The 25,577-nt window shown below is 44.9% G+C and overlaps 3 protein-coding genes across 9 annotated transcripts; 2 read left to right on the top strand and 1 right to left on the bottom strand.

Moving 5' to 3' along the window:
• Window positions 1–347: 347 nt before the first annotated feature.
• Window positions 348–6,465, top strand: rps6kb1b (ribosomal protein S6 kinase b, polypeptide 1b). The gene is made up of 15 exons (XM_037447757.2): window positions 348–533; window positions 1,843–1,886; window positions 1,990–2,110; window positions 2,264–2,332; window positions 3,625–3,772; window positions 3,842–3,899; window positions 3,992–4,092; window positions 4,245–4,335; window positions 4,424–4,514; window positions 4,623–4,730; window positions 4,838–4,900; window positions 5,004–5,081; window positions 5,253–5,360; window positions 5,530–5,642; window positions 5,826–6,465. Exons 1-15 carry the CDS (start codon window positions 465–467, stop codon window positions 6,061–6,063), a joined length of 1,500 nt encoding a protein of 499 aa, XP_037303654.2. The 5' UTR covers window positions 348–464; the 3' UTR covers window positions 6,064–6,465.
• Window positions 6,466–8,264: 1,799 nt separating this feature from the next.
• Window positions 8,265–16,400, bottom strand: slc33a1 (solute carrier family 33 member 1). Of its 5 annotated transcripts, none has more exons than XM_062561100.1 (10): window positions 12,274–12,410; window positions 12,002–12,161; window positions 11,043–11,494; window positions 10,794–10,947; window positions 10,499–10,694; window positions 10,208–10,407; window positions 9,890–10,074; window positions 9,684–9,801; window positions 8,883–9,098; window positions 8,265–8,786 (listed from the first exon to the last, which is right to left on the bottom strand). In XM_062561100.1, exons 3-10 carry the CDS (start codon window positions 11,450–11,452, stop codon window positions 8,619–8,621), a joined length of 1,647 nt encoding a protein of 548 aa, XP_062417084.1. In that variant the 5' UTR covers window positions 11,453–11,494; window positions 12,002–12,161; window positions 12,274–12,410; the 3' UTR covers window positions 8,265–8,618. The 5 variants fall into 5 exon arrangements, with proteins under 5 accessions (XP_062417084.1, XP_062417083.1, XP_037347090.2 ...); XM_062561099.1 differs by having other exon boundaries at window positions 12,243–12,384; XM_037491193.2 differs by lacking the exons at window positions 12,002–12,161; window positions 12,274–12,410 and adding an exon at window positions 16,269–16,400.
• On the top strand, window positions 14,817–24,467 carry gmps (guanine monophosphate synthase). Of its 3 annotated transcripts, none has more exons than XM_037490481.2 (16): window positions 14,817–15,083; window positions 16,309–16,478; window positions 16,600–16,714; window positions 17,003–17,100; window positions 17,400–17,503; window positions 17,781–17,974; window positions 18,728–18,893; window positions 19,092–19,243; window positions 19,384–19,557; window positions 19,807–19,912; window positions 20,046–20,161; window positions 20,849–20,974; window positions 21,755–21,870; window positions 21,948–22,078; window positions 22,503–22,675; window positions 22,811–24,467. In XM_037490481.2, exons 1-16 carry the CDS (start codon window positions 15,057–15,059, stop codon window positions 22,910–22,912), a joined length of 2,070 nt encoding a protein of 689 aa, XP_037346378.2. In that variant the 5' UTR covers window positions 14,817–15,056; the 3' UTR covers window positions 22,913–24,467. The 3 variants fall into 3 exon arrangements, with proteins under 3 accessions (XP_037346378.2, XP_037346467.2, XP_037346301.2); XM_037490570.2 differs by lacking the exon at window positions 14,817–15,083 and adding an exon at window positions 15,240–15,518; XM_037490404.2 differs by lacking the exon at window positions 14,817–15,083 and adding an exon at window positions 15,542–15,890.
• The last annotated feature ends 1,110 nt before the right edge of the window (window positions 24,468–25,577 follow it).

Below are 25,577 nucleotides of genomic sequence, written 5' to 3' on the forward strand. Positions count from 1 at the left end.
TGTTACAACTTGTTTGAACACCAACAAATATAGTAAATGTCTAATTAAAATATTTTGACGGCATCATAGACCCAAATAGTACATTCATGATTTTTTTATTGGCTTTATATTTATTGCCTGATTTGATTGGATTTCAGTTCATTCCATAGGTTCCTCTCAAATCTGAATTAATTAGATTAATGGGGTATCTTAACGTTTGTGTAAGTTGTGCTGTGAATGGCAATACAAATATCTAATGAGGTTATTTTATCCTTCATTTTAATGTGAAGAAAAAATTACTGATGTCGGTTTATGACCAAAAATAAAAGCGAGTCGCTAAGGGCACCGCCCCTTTCGTTGAGTGTTGCAGTGCGCATGCTCAGTGTAGTAGCCGGTTATGGCGGCGGTGTGTGTTTGTCCATGAGGTGGGGGGACGCCTGCTATTCTTGCGGTCTGTGACGGAGCCATCCGAGCGAAGCGCTGCCATGGCTGGTGTGTTTGACATTGATTTGGACCAGCCGGAGGAAAATGTCTCCGACGATGAGAACGAGGAGGTACTTTAACGGAAGATGTTGAACGCGTCTTGCGAGAGCTGTCACGGCACAAACTCTCCACGCAAAGTAGCTAGAGCAGCTAGCATGCTAGCCTGCTAGCCGCCACAGGCTCCCGCTGCCGGAGCTCTCAGGCCTTTTTTCCCCCGACAGGGAGAGCGGAGGCTAATGCTAGCTAGCTAGCCGCCGTTAGCCTGACCGCGAATCGTCACAGAGCTGTCACTTGTTCTGTTTTTATTCGATGGCAGCGATAGCTAAGCGGGGAGCTGCGTGTGGTGTCGACCCCGTCTCGTTTCAATAAAGCCCTTTGCTGTCATGTCAAGACTTGTGCGAGCAGAGCCTCACTTGGCCGAAGGTGCTGCAGTGATAAATGTGGCTCTCCGTGCAACAGTTTATTTTGGCAGGAGTGTTACAGAGTGGGACTGTATGGACATAAAACTGGTGCTTGTGTGTGTGTGTGTTTCCCTTCTCACCGAGACCAAAGTGCAGCAGCACAACACCAAAACTGAGTGAACACACAACTTAATACAACAATTGCATAAAGATGTTTATTACGAATAATCATTACATATTGTGTAAATAATGCTTGGTGCCATTGCCCATCTAGTATATTATTACAGCAACAACTTCATTGCATGCTATTAAAGTGTTATAACAGTCACTGAAGTGTTCGTGTAACTGAGTGTTAGCAACTATCTGCACACACATCAGGTCTGAAATATTCATTAAGATCAATAGATCTGCATTATGTTCATGTGCATTCTATTTATTTATTTATTTATGTATGTAATGTATATCACATTGTCACATCACAGCTCCTTTTAATGACACCTTTATAAACTTGTAGATATATTTAGCTAGTTGTCTATTATAAAAATCTAATGTAAGTTTATGACTCAATGACCTTTAAGCTATAAAATTACCAGAAATATGTCTTGCTGTTTACAGTCAACAGGATCCTATGTGATGTCATCAAATTCCTCTTTTTTCTTTAACCAAAACAAAGAATTAGTTCTCTGTTTGCCATCAGATTAAAATGACATGAAAACAGGTCAAAGCAGAAAAGAAGCTGGAACGAGACAATTAACATTTGTGTTGTATCATAGTATTAAAACAGACATTAAGCATTATATCGCACGGGGGAAAACTGAAACTCCCTTAAGACTGTAAATGCTCCTAAACAGTGAATGAATCAAAATGAAAAACTGAAGCAAGAAAATGTAGGTTTGGTCCATCCAATTTCTCATAAGAATCGAAAGCTTGATTCATTTGATTTCATGTTGTGTTTTTTTTTTTTACTTTTTTCCTACAGGTTCAAATCACTGATATCATGGACCAGTGCAGTGGATTTGAGTTGTAAGTTTTCACTCTTTCCCCCCCTCAGTCTTTGTGTTCTGTTCTTTTGCAATCGAATCGGTGAAAACATCTGAACAAAATGCACTGAATTGTGTCACTGCAGCAACATGGACGACTGTGAGAAGATTGAGATATCGGAGGACAACGTCAATCAGGGGACGGAGAACATCCGACCCGAGTGCTTTGAGCTGCTGCGGGTCCTGGGGAAAGGTGGCTATGGAAAGGTACTTGTTGTACCCCAGAGGCATCAAGCCTTGAGAAAGTACACACAACGCACACTTTGGACTGTTTGCCCTCTTGGAATGCCGGGTTTTGGATAACTCCACATTCCTTCAAGCATTTCCCTGAACATGCCGATCCTCTCCCCTTTTGTGCAGGTGTTTCAAGTACGAAAAGTTGTCGGAGCTGCGTCAGGCAAAATATTTGCCATGAAAGTTTTAAAAAAGGTACATTTTTCTGCTTAATTCAATACTACATAACTACAATTTGAGCACTGTGTCGCTGCTCTCAGTTTGTATCCTGGATTGCATGCTTTTTTTTTTTTTTTTTTTTACAAATAAACACTATTGCTTCTGTCTGCAAATAATGGCTGTCCTTGAAGCTGGTGGTGGGGTAAGATTTCACTGCTATCTGGTAGAAGGCCTGCTGCTGGTGCTGCTGCTGCTGCAGCCGTGCCACCTAAAAACACTCTGCCTCAGCCCATTAGATTCCGCTTGATGTTCACACAGCTTCCGCTTAGTTTGCTAAAATGACCCCCGGTGACACATGGGCTCATCAGCTTCAATGTGACAGGCTTTCCTGAGGGCTTGTAGATTTGGGGTAGAGACCAGCCCAGATGTGAAGTGTCTCAGAGAAAGACTTGGAATCCTGACTTGCACATCTCAGTTTTGCATTTTGGCATTCATCAGGTTTAAAGAGAGCTGCAGAACTGAACTATAGTTCTCAGCAAGTCGATCAAAACGTGACAAATGGCAACGTACAAATATATTTGTAGTATTTTTGTGAAGAAAAGAAGTTTGTAATCAAAGTGCCATGATGCTTTGATCAATGTAGATTTGTAGATGTAGATGTGTTTGTTGCGGGAAAAAACAAATGGAAGACAGTGCTTATTGAGGAATGATCTATTAATAACTGTCTTGATACCAATTATGTAATTTCTCCTTAAATGAGAACTTTGATTCCTTGCTGTTTGTGTGTTCACGGATAACTTAAGTCCTACTTTGAGGTTGAACTCTGATTCTTAGACGCTTGTTAACCGTTTATAGGACGTGTAATAGCTCATAGCACAGTAAAGTTACTTTCGGCTCTTTTTGATAGCCCTTTGAGGTGAGCAAAGGCCCAGTTTGGGAGAAGGAACGGACTTCAAACTCAGCGAGCATTGCATAATCCCTAATCGGTCTCATTCTAAGCTTTATCAGTCAGAAAGCTCGTCCTGCGACGTTTACAGGGGCCCGGCCCGGTCTCTGTTCAGCTTCTGTTGTGGTAGTTTTGACACCGGAAGCTGAGACAACATTGCTGCTGACAGGCGGCTCTTAGCAAACATAAACAGGAGCAGTGTGGAGAGCTGGAGGAATGAGTGGCCTCGTTATTCTCCAAAGGTTTTTAAATCACGGTTTTTATTGTGGAGCTTTAGTGTAGAGTCAAACGCGCACGCGGCTCCTTAGAAGATGAAAACATGGTTTCACCATTCTATAGAGGTGACTGATGTTTATGTATTCCCTCGGGGCGGGGGGCACAGGCCATGATTGTACGCAACGCCAAGGACACGGCCCATACGAAGGCAGAGAGGAACATCCTGGAGGAGGTGAAGCATCCCTTCATAGTCGACCTCATCTACGCCTTCCAGACAGGAGGGAAGCTGTATCTCATCCTGGAGTACCTGAGCGGTCAGTACGAGAAATACACACAATCTGCAGGATGACCCATGGGGCTTAAACATGTGTTGACCTGCGCAGGGGGAGAGCTCTTCATGCAGCTAGAGCGGGAGGGCATCTTCATGGAGGACACGGCCTGGTGAGTCCGGTTTGACCTCGTCTCACTTGCTGGGAAATCAGCAAATTATTGGCTCGAAGTTAGTTGTACTTATTTCATTCCTTTCTCGGTAGTTTCTACCTGGCAGAGATCTCCATGGCTCTGGGCCACCTGCACCAGAAGGGCATCATCTACAGAGACCTGAAGCCTGAGAACATCATGCTCAACAACCATGGTGTGTGTGTGTGTGTGTGTGTGTGTATTACATGAGACAATATTAACTCAAACCATTTCCTTCAATCAATATGCAAAAATCTAACGTAAAAGTAAAGAAACACCCGGTTGCGATCTAACAACCCTTAACGAGTGCCGTCCCCCCCCCCCCAGGGCACGTCAAGCTGACAGACTTCGGCCTGTGTAAAGAGTCGATTCACGACGGCACTGTCACCCACACCTTCTGCGGGACCATCGAGTACATGTAAGCGAAGCGCTCCTTCACTCGTAACCCCCCCCCCCCCCCCCCCTCCATGCGCTACTAAGACGAACGTGCCCCCGTGCCGTTGCAGGGCGCCTGAGATCCTGATGAGAAGCGGACACAACCGAGCGGTGGACTGGTGGAGTCTGGGCGCTCTGATGTACGACATGCTCACAGGGGCGGTCAGTAACACTTTCACAGCACTCAATACTATTGCACTTGTACTCTTTGGGACTGTTAGTGGTAACACCTTCCTTTCTCTCCCCCTTCCCCCCTCCCCCCCACCATAGCCACCGTTCACCGGTGAAAACCGCAAAAAGACCATTGATAAGATCCTGAAGTGTAAGCTCAGCCTCCCACCCTACCTCACACAAGAAGCAAGAGATCTCCTGAAACGGGTATCTCCTGTCTGCTTAACGCTCACACCACACGTGTTTATCCCAAAATAAGTGTCCACTTGCCGTACCCGTGTTGTTTTTTGACTCTCGACTGCCGGCTTGTACAGTTGTTGAAGAGAAACGCCTCCTCGCGGCTGGGAGCGGCGGCGGGAGACGCCGCGGAGGTGCAGGTGAGGAGGAGGATACACTGGGTGCTCACACACGCGGCCTGACGTCCCCCCCCGACCCAAGTTTCATGGTCCCTTGTTTGGGGTTTTTTCAAATGTCCCGCAGGCGCATCCCTTCTTTAAGCAGATCAACTGGGAGGATCTACTGGCTCGGAAAGTGGAGCCCCCCTTCAAACCTTCCCTGGTGAGTGCCTCTGGGGCGAGGGGCGCCCTCTGGAGCCCGTGTGGAAGTCACATGCTGTTCCAGTCCTTGGTGTCGTTACTCAACAGACACGCGCCCGTGTTACTGCGCCTCGTCACCTTTGTTTTCTCCTCCCCCTCTCTCCCTCCCTCCCTCCCTCCCTCCTCTGGGCAGCAATCAGCTGAAGACGTGAGTCAGTTTGACTCCAAGTTCACCAGTCAGACGCCGGTGGACAGCCCGGACGACTCGACGCTCAGTGAAAGTGCCAATCAGGCCTTCCTGGTAACTTTAGCTTTGACTCCTCTGTCCTGATTTACAATGACAAAGATCAGGGTCACTGTAAACTCCGATCAACATCAATAAAAATGAGAGAATTTCACTCAGACAGACAATAAACGTGTCACACCTGGCTCCGATGTGACTCCCTCCGTGTCTGTCTGTGTCTCTGCAGGGTTTCACATACGTCGCTCCGTCAGTCCTGGAAAACATCAAAGAAAGGTTTGCATTTGAGCCAAAGATCCGCTCACCTCGGCGCATCGCGGGTAGCCCTAGAACACCTCTCAGGTACGTCGGAAGGAAAACATCTAAATCAACCCCCCCGACACTCTGCTGCCCTATTTAGCAGCTTATTTTACACATAGGTCTTTGGCTTTTTGAGTCGTGCGTTAAGAAAACAGCGGACTTTGCTCCAGAAGCCCGTCTGGTCACATCTGTCCGCTTCCTCCGGGCTCCTCTTTGTCCTTTCAGCCCGGTCAAGTTCTCCAGCGGGGACTGCTGGGCCCGGAGCCCCCATGTCCCCGGCGCGGGACCCAGCGTCCTCCAGTCACCTCAGGACCAGGCCATGGAGCTGTCCAACCCGGAGCAGATGGACGTCACCACGAGCTCCGAGGCCTCGGCCCCCCTCCCCATCCGTCAGCCTCAGATGAAGCCGCAGGCCTACCCCAGCCTGGCCAAGCGGCCCGAGCACCTACGTATGAACCTATGACCCCGCCGCGCCTCTTTAGGGAACTCTACTCCTTGACTCTTTTTTTATTTTTTTGTTTTATTTTATTTTTTTAAGAAACAAAGCAAAAAGATACGGATGCCAGAGACGATTCAAATCCAAAACTCGCACACCGTCACGACCCGGGAGTTTGTGCGTGTGCCTGCGAGCCCGTTCTGCCCCTGACACCCCGTGACGGTCTCGTGAGCGTTTCCTTCCTCGTTGAACCGGACTCGTAGGACTGGGAGCCGAACGCAGCGTATGACACAGTATGCAAGCTACTCACTCCCAACATGCCGTCAGTCTGCTGTACGAGATGGCGTCCAAAGTGCTTTGTGCTATTTGAATGAAAGCCAGTGAGGCTAACTGCTTCTTCTCAGACAAAAAAAAAAAAAAAAAAAGAAAGCTTCCTGACTGTGAATGAAATGATAGATTAGGTTAATTATTGAAAACGAGCATTGTGAGCAGCGGACAAGCAGAGGTTCTGGTGTTAATGAACAGAGCTTCATGTTGTACGCAGTGGATGCATTAACTGTGCGACACATCAATGACGAATCAAAGAGCCAAAGTCAAAGATGACGACGATGTGAGCCGCACTTTGGTTATCTGCTCTGAAGGAGGGCTTCACACAGGAGGAGGAATCACTGGATCGGCTCCATCGCCACGGTGCTGCTTTGTGTGACGCCAGGAGACGCGATGGGAGTGATGTCATACTGGAGACCACGCCACCAGTTGATCTGGATCTGCAGTTGTGGGCTTTAAGGCTCAGACAACTTTGGGCAACATTTATAGCCTCTTACATCAGAGCACTTGTTTAAGAGGGACATTTTAGAAATCCCCAAAAGCAAGGAAAATTCAAATAAAATAAAATAAACAATTCAGATTGCATTGTGTCTTTTGTATGAAAGAAAAACCTCTGGAGACCTCAGAAGTGAAGAATGTAGTTTTTATTCATGTAGGATTTGTTTCAGATATCAACATTGCATTTTATGAATGTCAAATATCACACACGCTCAAATTCAACAGCAGAACGTTCTAGAGCATTGCTTCTAGCATATTTAAATGTCTTACTTTACCACCACCCTGTGCTATCCCGTCAACTTTCTGAAAAAAAAAACCCATCAGTGATCCTAAAAAAGTTCAGTTCAGGATCATGGGAGATGAATTAACAATTTTTTCAGCTAAAAAAAAGCACCTAAAAGCCAGTTTAGCTGATGAAATACATAAACAAATACAAATGTTGCTTAAATCAGTCAAACATGTTTTAAAATAAATAGAACCCTGATAATGGGAAAAGTGTTGTAATAACAGTGATATGCGGCTACAAACACATCAGGAAGGCCCAATGAACAAAGGCATGTAAGTTTTAACTGATGTCAGCGTAAGGGACTTCAGAAGCATCACTGGCCAAAGGACAACTGCTACCATAGTAACCTCAAGCGGTTTGACCTTTTCATGCAGCTCAAAGTCCAGCATCAAATTCTGCCAGATGAGTTAAAAATGAAGCTCCAAAAGGACAACGCTTCCATTTCTCTTGGAGGTGTTTCAATGCTGCCTTCGAAGAAAATACTATAACAATCAGTTCTAAGTAAATTATGAAAAAGAACCAGGTTTCTCTTCAATGCTGCTTGTTTCAAATGGTTTTGGGAGCGAGACGTTCACTGTATGAACATACTTCTCAGTCCCACTTGACTTGGCTTCATGTCATGTGACCTTACAAAAGAATGTGTGCGGATAATATTGCATCTATAAAAAAAGGCTGAAAAAAATATATATTTTTGGAATATACACTGATCAGATCTAGAGAAAGTTTGGAAAACAAAAAATGAATTGCTCCAGGAGAAAATGTTTTAATATTTCAGACATATTTTAGTCATTGATGACATCTGAGTTAATAATGTTTTTCATCAGGAATGTGTGCTCAGCATCATGGAGTATGTGTAAATAAAAAATCTGCCGTCTTTATATCTGTCATCTTTGAGTGTAATTTACCAAACAAAAGAAACACAAAACGAAGGCACAAATCACTTATAAGAAAAGATTTTCTTATATTTAAACAAGGATTTAAATAATCATTGGTTCAGATCGCAGTCTGAGATCGTCTTCACACTGGGTTTAACCAGCATCAGGACACTTCTTCATTTCTGGGTGTTTTCAGTCTTTTTCCTTGTTAACAAAGATTCAATGGTGAATGGCCCGGGACATTTTACTTCAAGAAATGATTTCCTGCTCATATTTGGGTCAATTGAACTTTTACTCCCCAAACAGGTGAAAACAAACATATTCTTTGAGCCAGCTCTTGTTTGGTTCAGCTGTTCCAAGCAGCAGAATATGGTTTCATGGGATAAAAATAAAAAAATAAAAGCTTCTCTAGTTCAGCTATTCTGACAGATTTCCTCCAGTCCCCAGGGGATCGTTACAGGTAACACGTGTAACAATGACATGGGTTTTTTTACCTCTACAGAGGCATGTGTGTGTGCGTGTTATCTTGACGCCGTAACTAGCGTAGGACGACACAGGAATAACAAAATGTCTGTCACTGATGGAGGCGCGCGTCATCACCGGCTCGCTCTGCACCTCCACGCAGCGGGCGTCTGATCCTGCAGGCGCCTCATCTTCTTCCCGAACCACACCCACCAGGCCAAACCGATCACGACGCACAGCACAGACTCCACGTAGTAGCCGTCGAGCGTGGTCACACAGACGCCGCCCTCCTTGGCGCACAGCTGGAGACGGGAGCGGGTGACAAAAAGGAGTCAAATGTATCAAGTCTCGGGTTAATGCCCCCCCCAGGTGCAGATTTGCCCTCGCTGCTTACTCACCCCCGCCTCCTCTGGAGAGCCACAGCTCTGCCCGGCGGCCCCCTGACACTCCTTCCAGGTCAGAGGGTCCACCATCCACAGCGCCAACGTGGAGGGCCAGTTGCCGCCCAGGTTGGTGACGGTGTTCAGCAGGGTCATGTAGGTGCCACCGATGAGGGGGTCGCTCACCTTGGCGTGGAAGGCCATGCAAGCCACGTACATACTGTACAACGCCACCTGGCGAGGAGACACAGCGAATATTTATACACAACAATTGACAAACTTAGGGGGATTTTTGATTCCTATCACGTGTGCTGTATTTTTTCTAATTGCTGTTTTAATCCTTTTCACCTTAAAGGTAAAAATCTACAACAAAGATGCAAGGATAATCTCTCTTACATCAATATATTCCTGTCCGTGATACTTTAAATGGTGTTGTTTTGCACAGTGACCTCTGCGGGCAGAGAGAGGAAATGAAAAAAGAACGCAACAATAGCCTGCCTTAATACATCATCATCATCATCATCATACGGGTCTACACATGTTTTGACAAACCTGTTAATAGATTTACAATTATACAATTTGTTTTTAATTGCCACAGTAATAAAGCTATTCTATCGGCACTATGTACACTGCCTGCCATTCTCACCACAGTTTAGCATGTCAGCGTGCTCAACAATAAACACAAAGTACAGATAGGGCTGATGGGAATGCCATTAGTTTAGCCGGTTATTGATTTTAAAATAAAGTATTCCAGCAAATTCCAATTCAAGAATTGTCCAAATAATTTTTGGCTCAGTGCAGCCAGTTTCCATCACAAACCTGATGTAGCGCGTAGCTGAGCAGCACTATGGCATAGTAGTAAAGCGGGAACCCTCCTTCATGTTTAACACTGGGCGTCCACCACACCAGCAGAGCGTAACCCAGTCCGATGAGCAACCTGCAGCCACAAACACCAACACTCAGTCAGCTTTTAGTTGGAGGAATGTGTTGCGTGCAACGGTTTGTGAGCTTGTGTGTGTTACGACCTAAAAGGGAAGGCCTTGTAGAAGACATCCAGAGGTCTGGGCCCTGCGGTGTATTTGCTGATGATCACGGGCAGCAGGATCTGCAGAGGCACCATGGGCACTGCCAGCAGCGCCAGCTGCTCCTTGGGAACCCCGGCCTCCACCAGCTTCAGGCCCGTCACTGCGTCTGCTGCTGAGAAGCCAATCTGAACCACAAAAGAGAAGACACAATAAACGCTTTTTTTTCCCCCACGTTGGATATTCATGTTCAGCAGCAAAACTTCCTTTTTGTCATGTTTCAAATGTAAACCAAAAATGTTCAATGCAACGCTGAAGTACTTTAGCAGTGAGAAGCAGGGAACAAAAGGTGAAGACTGTGGGCATCTTGATGATGGAGAACAGCAGCTTGTAGGTTTCCATGACACCCTGTGTTTCCTCAGGGGCTCTCTGCTTTCCTCTGCACTGCTCATTTTCTCTTTTCATAATGGCTACCAAAGTCGTGGAAACCAGGAACACGATTCCCCAAAAGAACAGGAACTCTGCAGCCGAAGAACAGAGGGCATTAGGAATCAAACTTAATTAGACTTGAAAACAACTGCTCTGCTCTAAAGTATTTCAAGAAAACGATACCCGACAAGGTGACGATGCCCGTGTCCTTGGGCTCTGCTCTGAGGTATTTGTTGCAGAAGTCTGCAGACTCCAGAGCCAGAAACAGCACATTCCCCAGGAAGTATCCAGCTGTCTGGCCCACAGAGTTGCACGTGGAAGCATATCCCACATTCGCTCTGGACAACATAGTCAGGGCCCAGCCATCCACAGCTATGTCCTTGGAAGCAAAGAAGATACAGGAATTGGAAACTAAAATCGAATTGAATGCATACATCCTCCCTGAATGTGTTTGTTTCTGAGTGTAAGAGCCGCCTACCTGTGTGGCTGCAAGGAAGGAAAGCATAAAGAAAACTGCAGTGAGGGTTACCACCTTCGGTCCTCCCTCACTTTGCATCAGGGAATTGACCGTCCCAGAAAGGTAGAGCATGAAGAGGCCCAGCAGGTACTGTGTGGGCACCATCCATGACTTTCTGAATAATCAGGTTTAAAAAAAAAAAAGTAAATCAGGAAGAATGAAAACATGACAAAAACACCAATATAGAAAGTGCGCATGTGTCCTTCTCACCTTCTGCCGAACCTGCTGTAGTAGAGCGCGTCCACCAGTGGCGCCCAGAGCAGTTTGAGGCTAAACGGCCAGAAGACAAAGCTGAAGAAGGCTTGGTCTTTGTAGCTGACGCTCTTGCTTTGTAAGATCAGAGGGATGCTACCAGCCAGTCCCAGAGGAATCCCTTGCAGCACGTATAAGAACAGAAGGAGCAAAACATTCCCCAATTCGCTACGGATCCCGGGTGGGACTGTGTGCGTCGTGTCCTCGCAGTAAAACACTTTGACGAGACCCTCGGCTTCCTCTTCTACCTCTGGGTCAGAGGAGCTCGTCCCTTCCCCGTCCATGACCCGGATGTTTCCGGGTAAGGTGGTGCGCGCCACTTTCCTCTGCCGCCCGTTCTTGTGCGTCGTTAACTCTGGGTGCTCCATGTTGGAGCTGTGGGTATCAAACCCGCTGCGCCCTCAGCCAATCTGCAGGGAAAAAGGACAAAAAGGGGGACTGTTTAAGCAGCAACACGTGCTGCATGTCTGCCATGAATATGTTCAATCATTCGAATCCACATTAAGATCGTGGTTGTTGTTGAACTGTATACTCCGCGATCTACAAGCAGGCACGTTTTGATTATGCGTGATCGAAGGCCATCAGAGGAACGGTTTTTACAGGGTTAACAGTGCGTGTACAGCTCTAATGACAGGATAAAAGAACGTGTACAGGAAGAAACCTGTGCAAGAGAAGAAGGGAAAAAAAGTGTCACGTCATTATTGCGGTGAAAAGAGAATGCTTACAAATAGATCCAGCATCATGCTGGTTAGAAATAAGACGTCACGCAGGTTATAGTATAGTACATAGTACATAGTACACAGTACACAGTACATAGTACACAGTACATAGTACAGCATAGAGTGGTGTCTGACACCATCAGTCTCAGACAGAAAGATATAAAAGCAATAAGGAGAAGATTCATTTACCAAACTTACGTTAACGTCGGCCCTGGAAAAACAGTCAAAGCAACAGTTTCTAGGACATATGAAGAAGAATAGAAAGTAAAGTGAAATCACCAAAGCAGTAACGTTGCATGAATTAATGTGTACCTGATGATGACAGCATGCCAAGCGTATAAAGCCAGATCCCGAATAACTGAACACAAACGGCGGAATAAATCAATGAGAATCTGATTTTAGTCTGTATTCATTCATTGGCCGACCTGCGGCGTCTTACCAGGAGGAAATAAACACAAGGAAATCACTACCGTTTCACTGCAAACAGGTTTTTTTTGCGTTGAAAGAAACCGAAGAACGCTCCTACGAGAAGATCCAGGAAGTGCGCCGTGTGCGCCGTCTAAATGTGTCCGGCGCCTACAGCTGACGTGTCATAGAGCACCTCCGAAAGGTTCCGCTGCATTGTCCATGTCAGTGTGTGTCATTTTAAAAACTCTCCCGTTTAATTCAGAACCATGATGCTCGAGCCTGAAATGCCTTTAGAAATATTCTCACAACTGAGTTGTCGCACCGGGACGCGTACGCAAACACATACACGCACACACACACATACACACACAAACACATACACGCACACACACATACACACACAAACACACACATACACGCGCACACATACACTTCATTGACTGGTAATTATCCTTTGGGGCATGATTAGCAAAGGCTGTATCAACACAGGTTTGGAAATATCACACCAATAATAACATTAGTTCCACAAAACGCCCAATTAAGAAACGTAATGTAAGTTAACAAAGTTGTGAAACTTTCAGGTAACTACATTGCCATGTTTTGTTGGATTCACATACAATTAAAACAAGGACATGTGATTTAATATAACACCAAGCAAACCAGTGAGCAAGAATCCTTCCAAGTTTTAGTATTGTCATCATCAACTATAAGAGCAGGAAAAATAATACTTTGATTAGTCTTTAATTGTGTTGCATAATGATTTGACAAGTACTACTCCCAGTATCACTTTAAAATAGACAACATGAATTAAAAGTGTTTATGTTAAATATTATTACTATTATGAGTAGTTACGCACAATTTTGTTTTGTTTTATTTTCTCAAAGAAGACACATTTCCTTAGAAAGATGTCTGAAAACCGATCCCAGAATCAGAAAAAAATAAAATCCCAGTCAAAGAGAAAAAAATTCACCTCTGACAAAAGATCTTTTGGGAAGGGTCATTATGGGTCCAGCCCACTTAAATTAGAGGAAATGGATAACGGCACGCTCTGCCTTGTGGGAATGGCATGTGACAACACAAATGCATGTGACAACAGTACTGAGAAGCTACCATTTTAAACCATGTGAGAAGATGTTAATTTACTACAATGGGCCCTGATATAAAACAGCAATGCACTCAGAACAGAGTATTTTATTGTTCGTACTTACGGAAAAAGAGAGTCTTGTAGAGCCTTGCCAAAACCTACATAGGTTTACTAAAGAGGAAGTACTGCTTTAATGGTTAGTGTTCTTTGTGCACTGGAGGGAAGATTATAGTTTGACTAGATTGATACCTACGAACCAAACAGAAAGGACTGTTATTCATGGCCATGGTAACAGTTGTAAAGTGTTAGTCAATATGTTTTCCACAGGATGGCGCTGACATCATCGCTTCTGGGTGTCAGCCCCCAGTGTGTCTCAATCCCTGATAATGTGTCTTTAAATATCCCATCACAGGCATCATTGTTTTTACCCCCAAACCTGGGATTCGAACAACAATGCACTTAATTCACAGCAACCATTTGGACTTGTCGTGGCAGGAAATGCACAAATGGAACAAATGCTCTGTTCCAGCAATCATTTGCCAAAACTAATAGTGTCAGAAGAAAGGGACTTTGGAAAGTGGCTTGTTTTACACTTGAACTTGTTTTTGCTTGCAACATTCCTGTTTTGCTTTTTCTGAAATAATCTTTATGTGGCAAAATTATGCACACGGCAACTACATTATTATTATCTAAATAAAGAAATAAATGTATATGACAAACACAAACGCCTTGTATGAACAATGAGCCTGAAGGTAACTTATCTTGTTTTTTAAAAAAAAGAGATTGTTAGAGGAAAGGCTGTGAAAGATACAGTAGAGTAGATGTGTTAAAGTACACAGGGTTCCTCTCACATACTTGTGGCCTCTGCCTGACAAGAATCTGAGTTATGAGGCTCTGGAGACTCGTTGTGCTTCTGGACTGTTTATGAACAATTTCTTCATCAGTGGACATGTTAAGTGATTGTACTCCAAAATATAAAAACATTTGTCCAATGTAAGATAGTGCCCCTTAATACTACCCATTTGTTTTTGGATATTGCTGGAAATGTTACAAATTTAGCATGACTGTTTTAAGATAATTTAAATTTGTAGGATTAACTACAGCTTAAATACTTATTTTTCCACATTTGTAATTCACTGGAATGGCCAAAAATAGATATTAGCATCTGTTCGTTTGTTTTTAAGTCTACAGATATTTTCCAGAAAATGTGCATGTCATGAATAATGTAGATTTTTATGAATAAAAAAAGTAATTATAGTGTGAGAGACACCTCACTGTTGCCTAGTCCTAAACCACAGTTCTGTCTTTTGTCCTTATTGTTCAAAAATATTTATTTTAATATCCTGGGGGAAGCCTTGCTATTAAACTGCCTCTCATTATTAAATACAAACGTTAAAAAAAGAGTTACCCAATTGCTAGTACTATTTTTAACATGTTCAGAGTGAAATCCTACAATTATGTCAGAGCCCTGCCCTCCTGGGGCCACTGTTCTTTAGCCTCATTTTTTTGGGCGGGTGGGTGAACTTCCCTCACGCTCCACACGCTGTGGAAGTTACTCCGAGCCGCAGAAGGAAGAGTACATGACAGCCTCAGCTCCAGCGAACCAGACCTGCTTTTGGAACAGTGGTCGGCGCGTGTAGTCAGGAGCTAACCAGTAGCTCTCTCTCTCTCTCTCTATCTCCCTCTCTTTCAGTCTCTCTCTCTAAGACCTGGGACACCGAGGCGAAGAGGACAGCTCATTCCACCACATGTCAGTCCCCCATGGCTCTGTGCAACGGAGACAGCAAGGTGAGTGGAGCGGGGGCGACCCGCGGCTTCGTTACTGTGTTGCCCGGTGTTGGGACCCTGATTGCCGGTGTAGTACCCCCCCCCTCCCTCTCCGCTTAATTACGGCCCGTGCGTACCTCCCGGGAGGGTAAAGGGAAAGTTAGAGAGCCTGCACCGATATCACCGGTCCCGGTGTGTGAGTTCGCTGGTGCCTGTTGCAGCGGGTAACATTTGACATGCTGCTCATGGCTGCTAGCCGCACATGGTTCTACCCCCACGGACGACGCTCAGACGTCTTTCAAATATTTAAGTTGTAGACGAGGCTTCCCGCTTCCCACGCTGGATCCCTCACGAGACGCGTCGCCTCCAAGCACCGCGTGTTTTTTTTAATTTTTTTTAGCATAGCTCTGCTAACTTAGCCAGTTGCTCGCAGGACGTGCTGCTAACAGGCTAATGGTGATTAACGTAACTACTGTTTATGCTACCCCGGGACCTAGCATGCTACACAGGCGTTTTTGTCTTTTTGGCTAGCTTTTCGACGGACACTCGGAATTAGTGGGAACAAATGTAACTACTAACAGAAAGCCACGCATTGTGACCGTTCTGGTTTTCATTTTGGGAAGTGACATTCAGCGTGTGACACTCTCTGACTGTTTCCCTCGGCGGCTGTCACGCACGCTTTATGCTAACGTTAGCTTCCCGGGTGCGCGTTGTTTTGAGAAACATTGACTGCGGAAGTGTTTCAACAAACACACGTGGGATAATGTTTCTCTTCTTGCACTTGTCGTTTTTCTGATGGAGATACATTTGTGGTCTGACATCTCTCTAGTTATTGTCAGTTTGTTCCCCAGACCTCCGATCTGCGCGTATTGACCATTCCGTGTAAAGTCGTGTCAAAGCGGAACGCTGTGCCGTTCATCCAGATTAGCCTTTTCGCTAACTTGTGGTTTTCATGTGATTCCTCTGATGGGCTGACTGGTAACACCACGTTTCGCCAGCGTGACTTGTCTGTGTTGAAAGCTCACATGTCCATAATTATGTTAGGCTTTATCGAGTCACATTTTCCACGAGGACGTCTGAAGTGAAGCACAATTAAGTCAAAGGAGGACCGGGGTCGCCTTAAAACCGACAAACCGTTGACGTTGAGGAAAGCATTAGGAAAAACCGTGTCTGTGTGCTTGACAAAACCGTGAATAAAATACTCACTCTTTTTTTTCTCCCCTTCTGATTTTGTGTGTCTCCACAGCTGGAGATCAACGCAGAGCAGAATGGGTCATGCGAGGGAGCGGTGGTGATCCTGGATGCTGGAGCCCAGTATGGCAAGGTGATCGACAGGCGGGTGCGAGAGATGTGCGTACGCTCTGAGATCCTCCCTTTAGATACCCCGGCCTTCGTCATCAAAGAACAGGGCTACAGGTGAGCACAAGAAGCATTTCAACCTGAATATGCTTCTTTTTAAAACATAGTTTTATTATAACATTATTCTGTCATTATGGAAGTATCTTATTATACATTTCGTCTCTGTTCCCCATCTTAGGGCGATCATCATTTCAGGAGGTCCTGCTTCTGTGTATGCCGAAGATGCCCCCCGGTTTGACCCGGCCATATTCACAATGGGAAAGCCTGTCCTTGGGATTTGCTATGGGATGCAGGTAACTTTGCACATGCATTCATACACAGTTCTCTGGTGGGAAGATTTCAGAGTGGTTATGCATTTGTTCCAGGAAGAATTTGCGTTACACACGTAAAGGCATAAAGATCTCGTTGCCCCGGGCTGCTGTTTAGCTTTTACGGCAACTGGTACTTTACCACCTTTGCTAAGGACACTTTAACACTGAGGGAGATGAGCGTGTTCAATTTTATTACCTTGCGTAGAAACTAAAATCAGTTGCTTTGCTTATGTGTGCAATTATTAACGTTGCTCTGTGTGTGTTTTACAGCTGATGAATAAAGTTTTTCTCGGCACAGTACACAAAAAGAGTGTACGGGAAGATGGAGTGTTCACTATTGGACTTGACAACACTTGTTCTCTCTTCAGGTACTATGTTTGATTTTGTCTTTTTAAAATGTCTTTATTTTAAAAAACATTACTATAACTTAAACACCTTTAACCTATCGAAGATGGTCTTTGTAATCATCCTGTCACTGAATAATAAAAATAAGGATTCACAAATTCCCATCTGGATCAGTCGGTAAACTTTAAATTGCCATCTTTTCTATTAAATAACAAAAGGTTGTGAGCTGCTATTTACTCCACTCAGATACATATTTCCCCCTGGTTCGTAACACCAATACACTGAAATAACAATGTGAGGGGACACGCTCTTTTGTTATCAGGGGTCTTCAGAAGGAGGAACTGGTCCTGCTGACCCACGGTGACAGTGTGGATAAAGTGGCCGATGGCTTTAAAGTGGTGGCCCAATCGGGGAGCATCATCGCCGGTGAGAAGCATGCAAAAAAAATGAGCTGCGACTCGTAATAAACATAATCTATAATTAGATTGTGATCAAAAACTCTCATGCATGTCCCAAATACACAAGCCTCAGGCAGTATACATGTATACACATCTCACACAGCCTCTGTGAAGAATGCTAAATCTTTTTCTGTCTTCTAACTTCTAAATCCTTCTTTTGTTTGAATTTATTTTTTAAAAGTGTAATTCAAAGATGATTAATAACAATGTTAATGTGCCTTTTTCACGTCTGATGTCTCCACCAGCGATTGCTAACGAACAGAAGAAGCTCTACGGGACACAGTTTCACCCCGAGGTCGACCTGACGGAGAGAGGCACAGAGATGCTGCGTAACTTCTTGTTTGAGATTGCAGCATGCACCAGTAATTTCACCGTACAGAACCGCCAACAGGACTGCATCAACGAAATCCAAAAAAAAGTAGACAAGTCTAAAGTGCTTGTGAGTAAAACTGCTCTTTCAGTTTCATGACTGTGTTCTTATCTGAAAAATGTCTAGGGCAGAGGGATGACTTTTAAAAATAAAGTAGGAACAGAAGAAATTGTATTTCCCAGCACATTTGAACTAATAATTTGACTGCAGTCAAACGCTGAGTTGCAGAGTGTGATATTTAATAGCAGCACAGGAAGTGGTGATGGCAGACGCAGCAGCAGCAGCAGCAGTGGTGGGAAGTAAAGTAGGACCAATTAAACTCTCAAATGAAACCCTATTTTATCTGAAAAGAGGTAGTCTACTTCCCGAGCGCCATAAAACTGGGCTTCATCTCAGGGGATTGTGAAGGCAATAAATTAGCGGTAGAAAATGCCTCAAGGTGCATAATTTATATTTAATAAGAAATACACGCTCCCTCTGTTTCTCGTTCTCAATCTAGTCTTTGAGGTACACGTTTCTACTTGGTACATAACTCTGTAGTAGTGGTTGTTGCAGTTAGTACTTAGCAAGACTCTCAATTTGGGTGTGCGTCATCAAGAGCTAGCAGTCGGCTCATCTAAATAAAGAAGTGTCAAAGCTGAAGTCATCTTTCTTTGATCCATTTGGTCTTGCGGCACAGCCTGCCGTAAGACCAAAGACGACCAATGCATTGAGATGGACCGAGTAGGAGGTCCTTCCTCCGCGGTCCAGCAGAGGTTGAAATGTGCCTGTTCAACTATGTGGCTGCAAAGCTGGTGACTGTTTTTTCAATGATTTATTCAGGTGTTGCTGAGTGGCGGCGTAGACTCAACAGTTTGCACTGCTCTCCTCAACAAAGCGCTTGACCGGGACCAGGTGATAGCAGTTCACATCGACAATGGCTTCATGAGGAAGAGAGAGAGTCAGAGTGTGGAGGAGGCCCTCACCAAGCTCGGCATCAAGCTCAAAGGTAGGGACAAGAGTCCCGGTGGTCTAAAGGAAGTCGGGCTGCGACGATGACTCTTTACACGTCAGCCGAGCGCATCCTTTAAACTCGTTCTTAGTTTATTTTGCCGTGCGATGGTATTTTACAGGCCACCTGATTTATTGGTTTAAAAAAAGTAATCGTCTCCTAATTAAAAAAAAAATATATATATATATTTTTTAGTGGTGAACGCAGCTCACACCTTCTACAACGGAACGACAACACTCCCCATCTCCGACGAGGACAGGACGCCACGGAAACGCATCAGCAAGACTCTGAATACGACCACCAACCCAGAAGAGAAAAGGAAAATCATCGGAGATACATTTGTCAATGTGAGTGTTGATAGATTGTTTCGTGAAAAGTGCCATTTGTTTTATGTATCACATTCGTATTTCAGCCTGCACTACATCCTGTACATCACATTTACTACTTCACTGGTGTAGCTGACATTTTGAATCCCGTTGCTTCACAGGTGGCAAACAAAGTAATCGGGGAGATGAATCTGAAGCCCGAAGAGGTTTTCCTGGCCCAGGGAACCTTGCGGCCTGATCTCATTGAGAGTGCCTCTCATCTGGCCAGCGGCAAGGCGGCTGTCATCAAAACGCATCACAACGACACCGAGCTCATCCGCAAACTCAGGGATGAGGTACTACACACATGCTCATTTTACTTTTTATTGCAACATGTATTTCTAAATCATCCATCATCCCATAAGCTTTCTTTCTTCAGTAGTTGTTCAGTAACTAGAAGAAGCACTGATTCGTCCTTATTAGCTGTTGACTTGTTTTTTTTGTTGTTGTTTTTTTACATTAACCCGTATCCATGCGACCACAAAGCATATACTTCACTCCCGTTCTGTTGTAATGCGGAGTCCACTTCTTTTCCATCCTCCCAGGGAAAAGTAATCGAGCCCCTGAAAGATTTCCATAAAGATGAGGTCAGAGCACTGGGGAGAGAGCTGGGCCTTCCCGAGGAGATCGTCTGCAGACATCCTTTCCCTGGCAAGTACATCAACGCATGGCAATGTTCACTCACTCATGTACTCGTCTATCTTAAATGAATGAAAGACTGAAAACCCTCTTCACTGCGCTTTATATTTTCTAAAAAGTGCCCCTCCCTGTTTTCTCTTTTTAGGTCCCGGTTTGTCTATCAGAGTTATTTGTGCAGAGGAGCCATACATCTGTAAGGACTTTGCAGAAACAAACAACATTCTCAAAATCATCACAGACTTCTCTGCAAGTGTCAAAAAGGTCAGAACAACACACATGAAATGTTTGTAATAACTAGTCATGTGACAAACATTAGAGGCAGTACACGGATCAAAGAACATCAAAGGTGGCTGGAAGATTGTCACTTCCAGTACATCCAGCGAGCCACCAAGTATAGCGGGGTATATTTGGTCATTAGAATGCTGTGGGGAAATAAACGGTGTGTTGACCCCTCAGCATGTCCCCTGCCGTTCTTGCCAACAATGTTAATTTGTCACGAGTACGACGAGCGAGCATTACAGAGGAAGCCCCTGGCCACAAACAACACATTTGCGGCCATTTATTCTGAGTTAATAATGTGCAGCCTCTGCTTGTTGGTTTGGCAAATTGCAACAGAGCAAAATATATATATATATTTTTTGATGCCATGCATTTCACTTAACGTTGCACTTCATAGTGGCTGTTAGCTGCTTTTCGTCGGCCACGTAAAACAGCTGTTCATTTGATAAATGGTTGAGGTTCAGTTGATCTACTTTAACCGTATCAATCAGCGTTTATGTGGCTCTATCGTTAAGATGATGGACAGCTTGCAATGCTGGAATTTAAAAAGTGTTCAACATGAGTCAAAAGCAGCAGCAGCAGCATAGATGGAACTTTCTTCGAGGTCTTCCAGTTTTATGTTCTGCTTTAAAATCTCCTGCTCTTCCCCCCCCCCCCTCCCCCTTCCAGCCCCACGCCTTGCTGCAGAGAGTCAAGTCGTGCATGTCGGACGAGGAGGAAGACAAACTCATGCAGATCACCAGCCTTCATTCACTCAATGCCTTCTTGCTGCCCATCAAAACTGTCGGCGTCCAGGTAAACTAGGCGGTCAATCACTTTGAGTCTGTGTGTTGTCTGTTCCTTGTCCCGCAAAATCTCGCATGGTGGCTTTACAAAGTACACACAGTCTACACAACGTGAATAATGTTTCCAGTGATGTGCAGCTCCATGGCTTCAACCTGCAGTCATGTTACAGTGGCTTCTCCAAAGGCCCTCTGCTCGTTTTAGGTTATGCAAACAGAGCTCATCTTATTTACATTCATGGGGAGGGATCACATGTCTGTGGAACTGCGGGGGAATGTTTCCGTCTGTGTCGCTGTGTTTTAACGACAGTTTAGTGGTTAACCAGCATCACTCCCACCCACACAACGCCTCTGTTGCTTTCTTCATTTCTTTTGCCAAGGCACCGTTCTGTAAATATTATGACATGTATTTATTTCTAAACTTCTGTCATGACACACAAAAAGCCAGTAATTCATACGGAAATATGGTCATGACCCCCCCCCCCCAAACATCCCAACCTTTCAGTCGCCCATGGGTGTTTGTGTGGGTGTGGCCTAGTACTACCTACAAATTTTAAACTCCCCTCTAACCTCAAAATGGGCCGCAGACGGGAGACAAACATGGGTGGGTTTTTTTGGAAGTGAAAACACTTTATTTATGAAAACGTCCCTGTTTTTTTTTAAAAGGGAAGTTTGAAAAGTGACGCACATGAAACATTCATTGCAGATTTGTCTTTTGTTTCTCTGACTTTCTAATAAGGCCTAGTTTTATGAATAACTTAATTATACACCCAGAATTCCTCTCCTGTCTCAGGGGGATTGCCGGTCCTACAGTTACGTGTGCGGTGTCACTAGTAAAGAGTCCCCACACTGGGAGTCTCTCATGTTCCTGGCTCGGCTCATCCCTCGCATGTGCCACACTGTCAACAGGTAACGCACGCCGCTGCGCTACGTGCTCGGAATATTCTATTGACACTCATCCAGTCGCTCACGTCTCCTTTTTCCAGAGTTGTGTACGTGTTCGGGTCTCACGTGAAGGAGCCGCCAACAGACATCACCCCGACCTTCCTGACCACAGGCGTTCTGGGGACACTCAGACAGGCGGACTTTGTAGCTCATGCTATCCTCAGAGAGTCTGGTGAGTGTGTACACACTGTCATGTTATTTCAGACATTTACATTTAGCAATATCTATTGAAGCACTACGGATTATATAGGGGGCGGTATATTGTTTGAGAAGCTTAAAGTAATTAAATGAATTTTTTTAGAAGCATTCAATCACAGGAGCATCTTAAGCATGTTGTGTCCTTGGAGCCATTCTCATACTAATATCTGTACTTTTTAAGAGTACTCTTCTGCATTCTTGCATTCACATGGGGAATTTACCGTTCCCCCAGAGCAAAATGCTGGTTCTTGTGATGTATCTGACATTTCATTTTGCATTCCGGATCTGGGATGGACAGGGATACTTCTAAAAAAAACAAACCAAAATGTATGTTTTTCAAATCAGTCTCTCAGAAAAAAAGTTTTATTGCAGCAATGAGAACATTTTCTCTCTTGCAGGCTACTCCGGTAAGATCAGCCAGATGCCGATCATCTTGACCCCGCTGCACTTTGACCGCGACCCTCTGCAGAAACAGCCATCGTGCCGGCGCTCCGTGGTGGTCCGCACCTTCATCACCAGCGATTTCATGACCGGCATCCCCGCCCAGCCCGGCAACCACATCCCGGAGGAGGTATACCGCCGCTTGAGCTCTCCACCTGGTCACCGCGTCGAGTTCAGCGTCCTGTTCAGGCATGGAATCGTCATTTTCCATTTTAGTTTCTTCTTTTGAGTGTCATTTCTTTCTTGTTGTTGTCCGTTTTCGCAGGTGGTGCTGAAGATGGTGACTGAGATCAAGAAGATCCCCGGCATCTCCAGAGTCATGTATGATCTGACCTCCAAACCACCTGGCACCACAGAGTGGGAATAAAACTCAACATGACGTCATGCCGATAGGACACACACACACACACACACACTCAACAGATATCAGAGATTGCTGGTGAATTCCTCCTTTTCTGTCCACCTCTCCCTCCTTCTGTCTCTTCAACATTCCCACGGAAGGCAGACCGTACTGTGACAGGCGCACATGCAAAGGCGCTGCTACTCTGCTCCTCCCTGGTCTTATTACTTTTTACAAATGGGATTGAATATCGTTGGGTATTAATAATATATTGTTGCTTTTGATCCACGTACATCAATGTCTTTCCTCTTTATGATGAAAAGGTCAATCCCTGCTTCAGATTTTTTTTTTTTTTAAAGATCACCCATTAAAGGCAAGTGGTGAAAAGCTGTGAAAAGTTTAATAAGTGGACATGTGTGTTGTGCCTCAGGTTGCATGATGGGAGGAAGGAAACATAAAAACAAAAAACGTGTCACCAACATCTGTTTTCTGCCTTTTTTGTCAAAAGGTTATCGTTTCACAGTTGTGGGTTGAAATATTCTTTATTTGTCCATTATAAGTTTCTGCCTTTTTTTTTTTTTCTTCTGCGCTGCCTGCTTTTAATATAAAAACCAAACGGGCAACTCATGTGACCAATCAATAACTTTTAAGCTTTTTGTTTTGCCAAAAGTAGAATGTGACGATGCATTGCAACATTTGTGGGGCTCCTCTCCTGACCGTCTCCTCTCTGGGCTTCGTTCTGAGCTGCCGGCTTGTTGCTGTGCCTGACGGCGGGTGGGGGGGGCGGCAGGAAACGCAGGAGAAGCTTCAGTGTGCTGATTGGTGGCAGGAGGCCAATACAACTTTGTACGTGCCCGCTCTGTTGTTGTTGTTGTTTTTTTTTGTTTAGCTCTCGATGTGACCCAACTTGGACTTCAATGTTTCCGGAAAAGAGGATGCAATACAGTTTCTCTTTATGCGGTGATATGTATGCTTTTAATGAACAATAAACAAGACGAGAGGATTAAATAATGACAAAATTATAAGTACCGTAGAGTTTATTGCCACATTGTGTAAAATGCAAATGTCTTCATATCCTTATTCGGCTGCTCTTTAGTTGTGCAGGGGCACATCTTTGCCCACTCTGTCACCCATAAAGACAGCCTTGGTGCAGAACTATGCGTCCAGTGGGAACTTCAGCATATTTAAGTTGTTCACTGTGTGGGGTCAAAGGTCAGGTAGACTCCTGCCATCTCTTAACAAGTGCACCGTGTCACAAAAAAGGCATTATCTGCTTGATTCATTGCCGTTGTCAAAACATGAAGCACCTCATCTGTAGTCCTGTCACTTCTTAGTGGTTACGGTGCTCAGGTTTAACTGAGATTTTAAAAGTGTATTGTAGCAGAGTCATTTCACTCAGACGCGGTGGTTGTCACGGTGCCAGAGTTTGTCCTTGTGCCTCTCGGTCTGTTTTCGTCCTACCTTGTAGAGGCATAAACTGCTAATACAAAATGAAAAGTTTTCTATTCTGGTCTTAACTGCTATTAGTGTCCCCCTGTTTGGTCTTTATTGGTGTGTATTTCTGTTGCGTATGTCCACATAGCTTGACGCACATGTTGGACGCACAATTTCACATTTGGATTTACTTGCAATATTGATACGGTTAAGTTATGCAATTTAATGTCTGTTTTTTGGGGGAGGGGGGGGGGTGTCTGAATATTTGTATTCAACAGTTCATTCTCCTTAGTAACGTGCCTCAAACCAAGCCACTGCATGCAGTTTCAACTCTGATGACATTTGTACGATGGGAAACTGAGCTTTAATAAAGATCTCCATGTTGAAATGTCTCACTTCTATATTGTGCAACTTAACTCTTGGCCTTTAGCTTTGTTTCTAATGATTTTGAGCAGTTACTCCACCTTACACATTATGTGTGCGTGATTTTTTACTAACTGTGAATCAACAACAGTTTTATTTGAGGTCCTTTTTCCCGGGCCTTTAAAAAAAGTCACCCTGCCTACGACATTCCCACCCGCCCTCCCGGTCATATTGTTGAGAGAAGTTGAGACTGGAGCTTATTTGTGTGCCGTCGGCCCTCGTTACCCGGCAGAGGGCCCCCGTGTGTGCCGGTGGTTCAGGTGTGCGTTTCTCCCCACTGACTGAAGGACAAGCGCAGGCAAGTCCAACCGCCCGTCAACACACACGCAGACCCACACACTCGGGACCGAGCCGCGATCCTGCAACAGCGGCCGCGCTTGTCAAGTTGTGCACAAGTAACAACACGCGGGCCGCCAATTAAACGAGTGGCCCGCGGCCGTTCAATCGGTTTCTCAGCAGCGAGACGTGTGTGTTTGTGCACGCGGTGCAGGGTCCAGTCCAAAAAAAACTCCCCCTAAGAAGCACTTTTTGATCCTAACATCCTTATTGACATCATAATGCTTTGGTAATAACTAAAATGATGATTTGTCCTTCTTGTCTATGTTTCAAATAAGGTTCACACCTCCTGATCCAGTGTCTTCCCCCCCCACCCCCCCTCCGGGAGTGAAGAGCATCTCCCTGGAGGCCAGACACCTGTCACACTTGGCCCTCCCCTCCCTCCCCCCCCCCCCCCCCCCCTGTCTGCCACAGCGTCGGCTCCCCCCCGGCTGCTTTCTGCGTTCCGCGTAGCATGGAAGTCGCTCTCTGCTTGCTTGGACTGTGTGCCCTTTTCTGC

The sequence above is a fragment of the Pungitius pungitius genome, chromosome 3, assembly GCF_949316345.1.
Source record: "Pungitius pungitius chromosome 3, fPunPun2.1, whole genome shotgun sequence".
NCBI classification, from domain to species: Eukaryota; Metazoa; Chordata; class Actinopteri; order Perciformes; family Gasterosteidae; genus Pungitius; species Pungitius pungitius.

What these genes read in the sequence shown, in the direction of transcription:
- slc33a1 (XM_037491193.2), bottom strand. Translation starts at nt 11,452, where the DNA reads ATGGAGCACCCAGAGTTAACGACGCACAAGAACGGGCGGCAGAGGAAA. An exon ending in CCTTCCTTGCAGCCACACAG is followed by an intron (nt 10,695 to 10,793) that starts GTAGGCGGCTCT and finishes TTTGCTTCCAAG; the next exon opens with GACATAGCTGTGGATGGCTG. An exon ending in CCCTGCTTCTCACTGCTAAA is followed by an intron (nt 10,075 to 10,207) that starts GTACTTCAGCGT and finishes TTTGTGGTTCAG; the next exon opens with ATTGGCTTCTCAGCAGCAGA.
- rps6kb1b (XM_037447757.2), top strand. Translation starts at nt 465, where the DNA reads ATGGCTGGTGTGTTTGACATTGATTTGGACCAGCCGGAGGAAAATGTC. An exon ending in CCATGAAAGTTTTAAAAAAG is followed by an intron (nt 2,333 to 3,624) that starts GTACATTTTTCT and finishes CGGGGGGCACAG; the next exon opens with GCCATGATTGTACGCAACGC. An exon ending in CCCCCTTCAAACCTTCCCTG is followed by an intron (nt 5,082 to 5,252) that starts GTGAGTGCCTCT and finishes TCCTCTGGGCAG; the next exon opens with CAATCAGCTGAAGACGTGAG.
- gmps (XM_037490404.2), top strand. Translation starts at nt 15,858, where the DNA reads ATGGAGATACATTTGTGGTCTGACATCTCTCTA. An exon ending in GGATTTGCTATGGGATGCAG is followed by an intron (nt 16,715 to 17,002) that starts GTAACTTTGCAC and finishes TGTGTTTTACAG; the next exon opens with CTGATGAATAAAGTTTTTCT. An exon ending in TGCTATCCTCAGAGAGTCTG is followed by an intron (nt 22,079 to 22,502) that starts GTGAGTGTGTAC and finishes TCTCTCTTGCAG; the next exon opens with GCTACTCCGGTAAGATCAGC.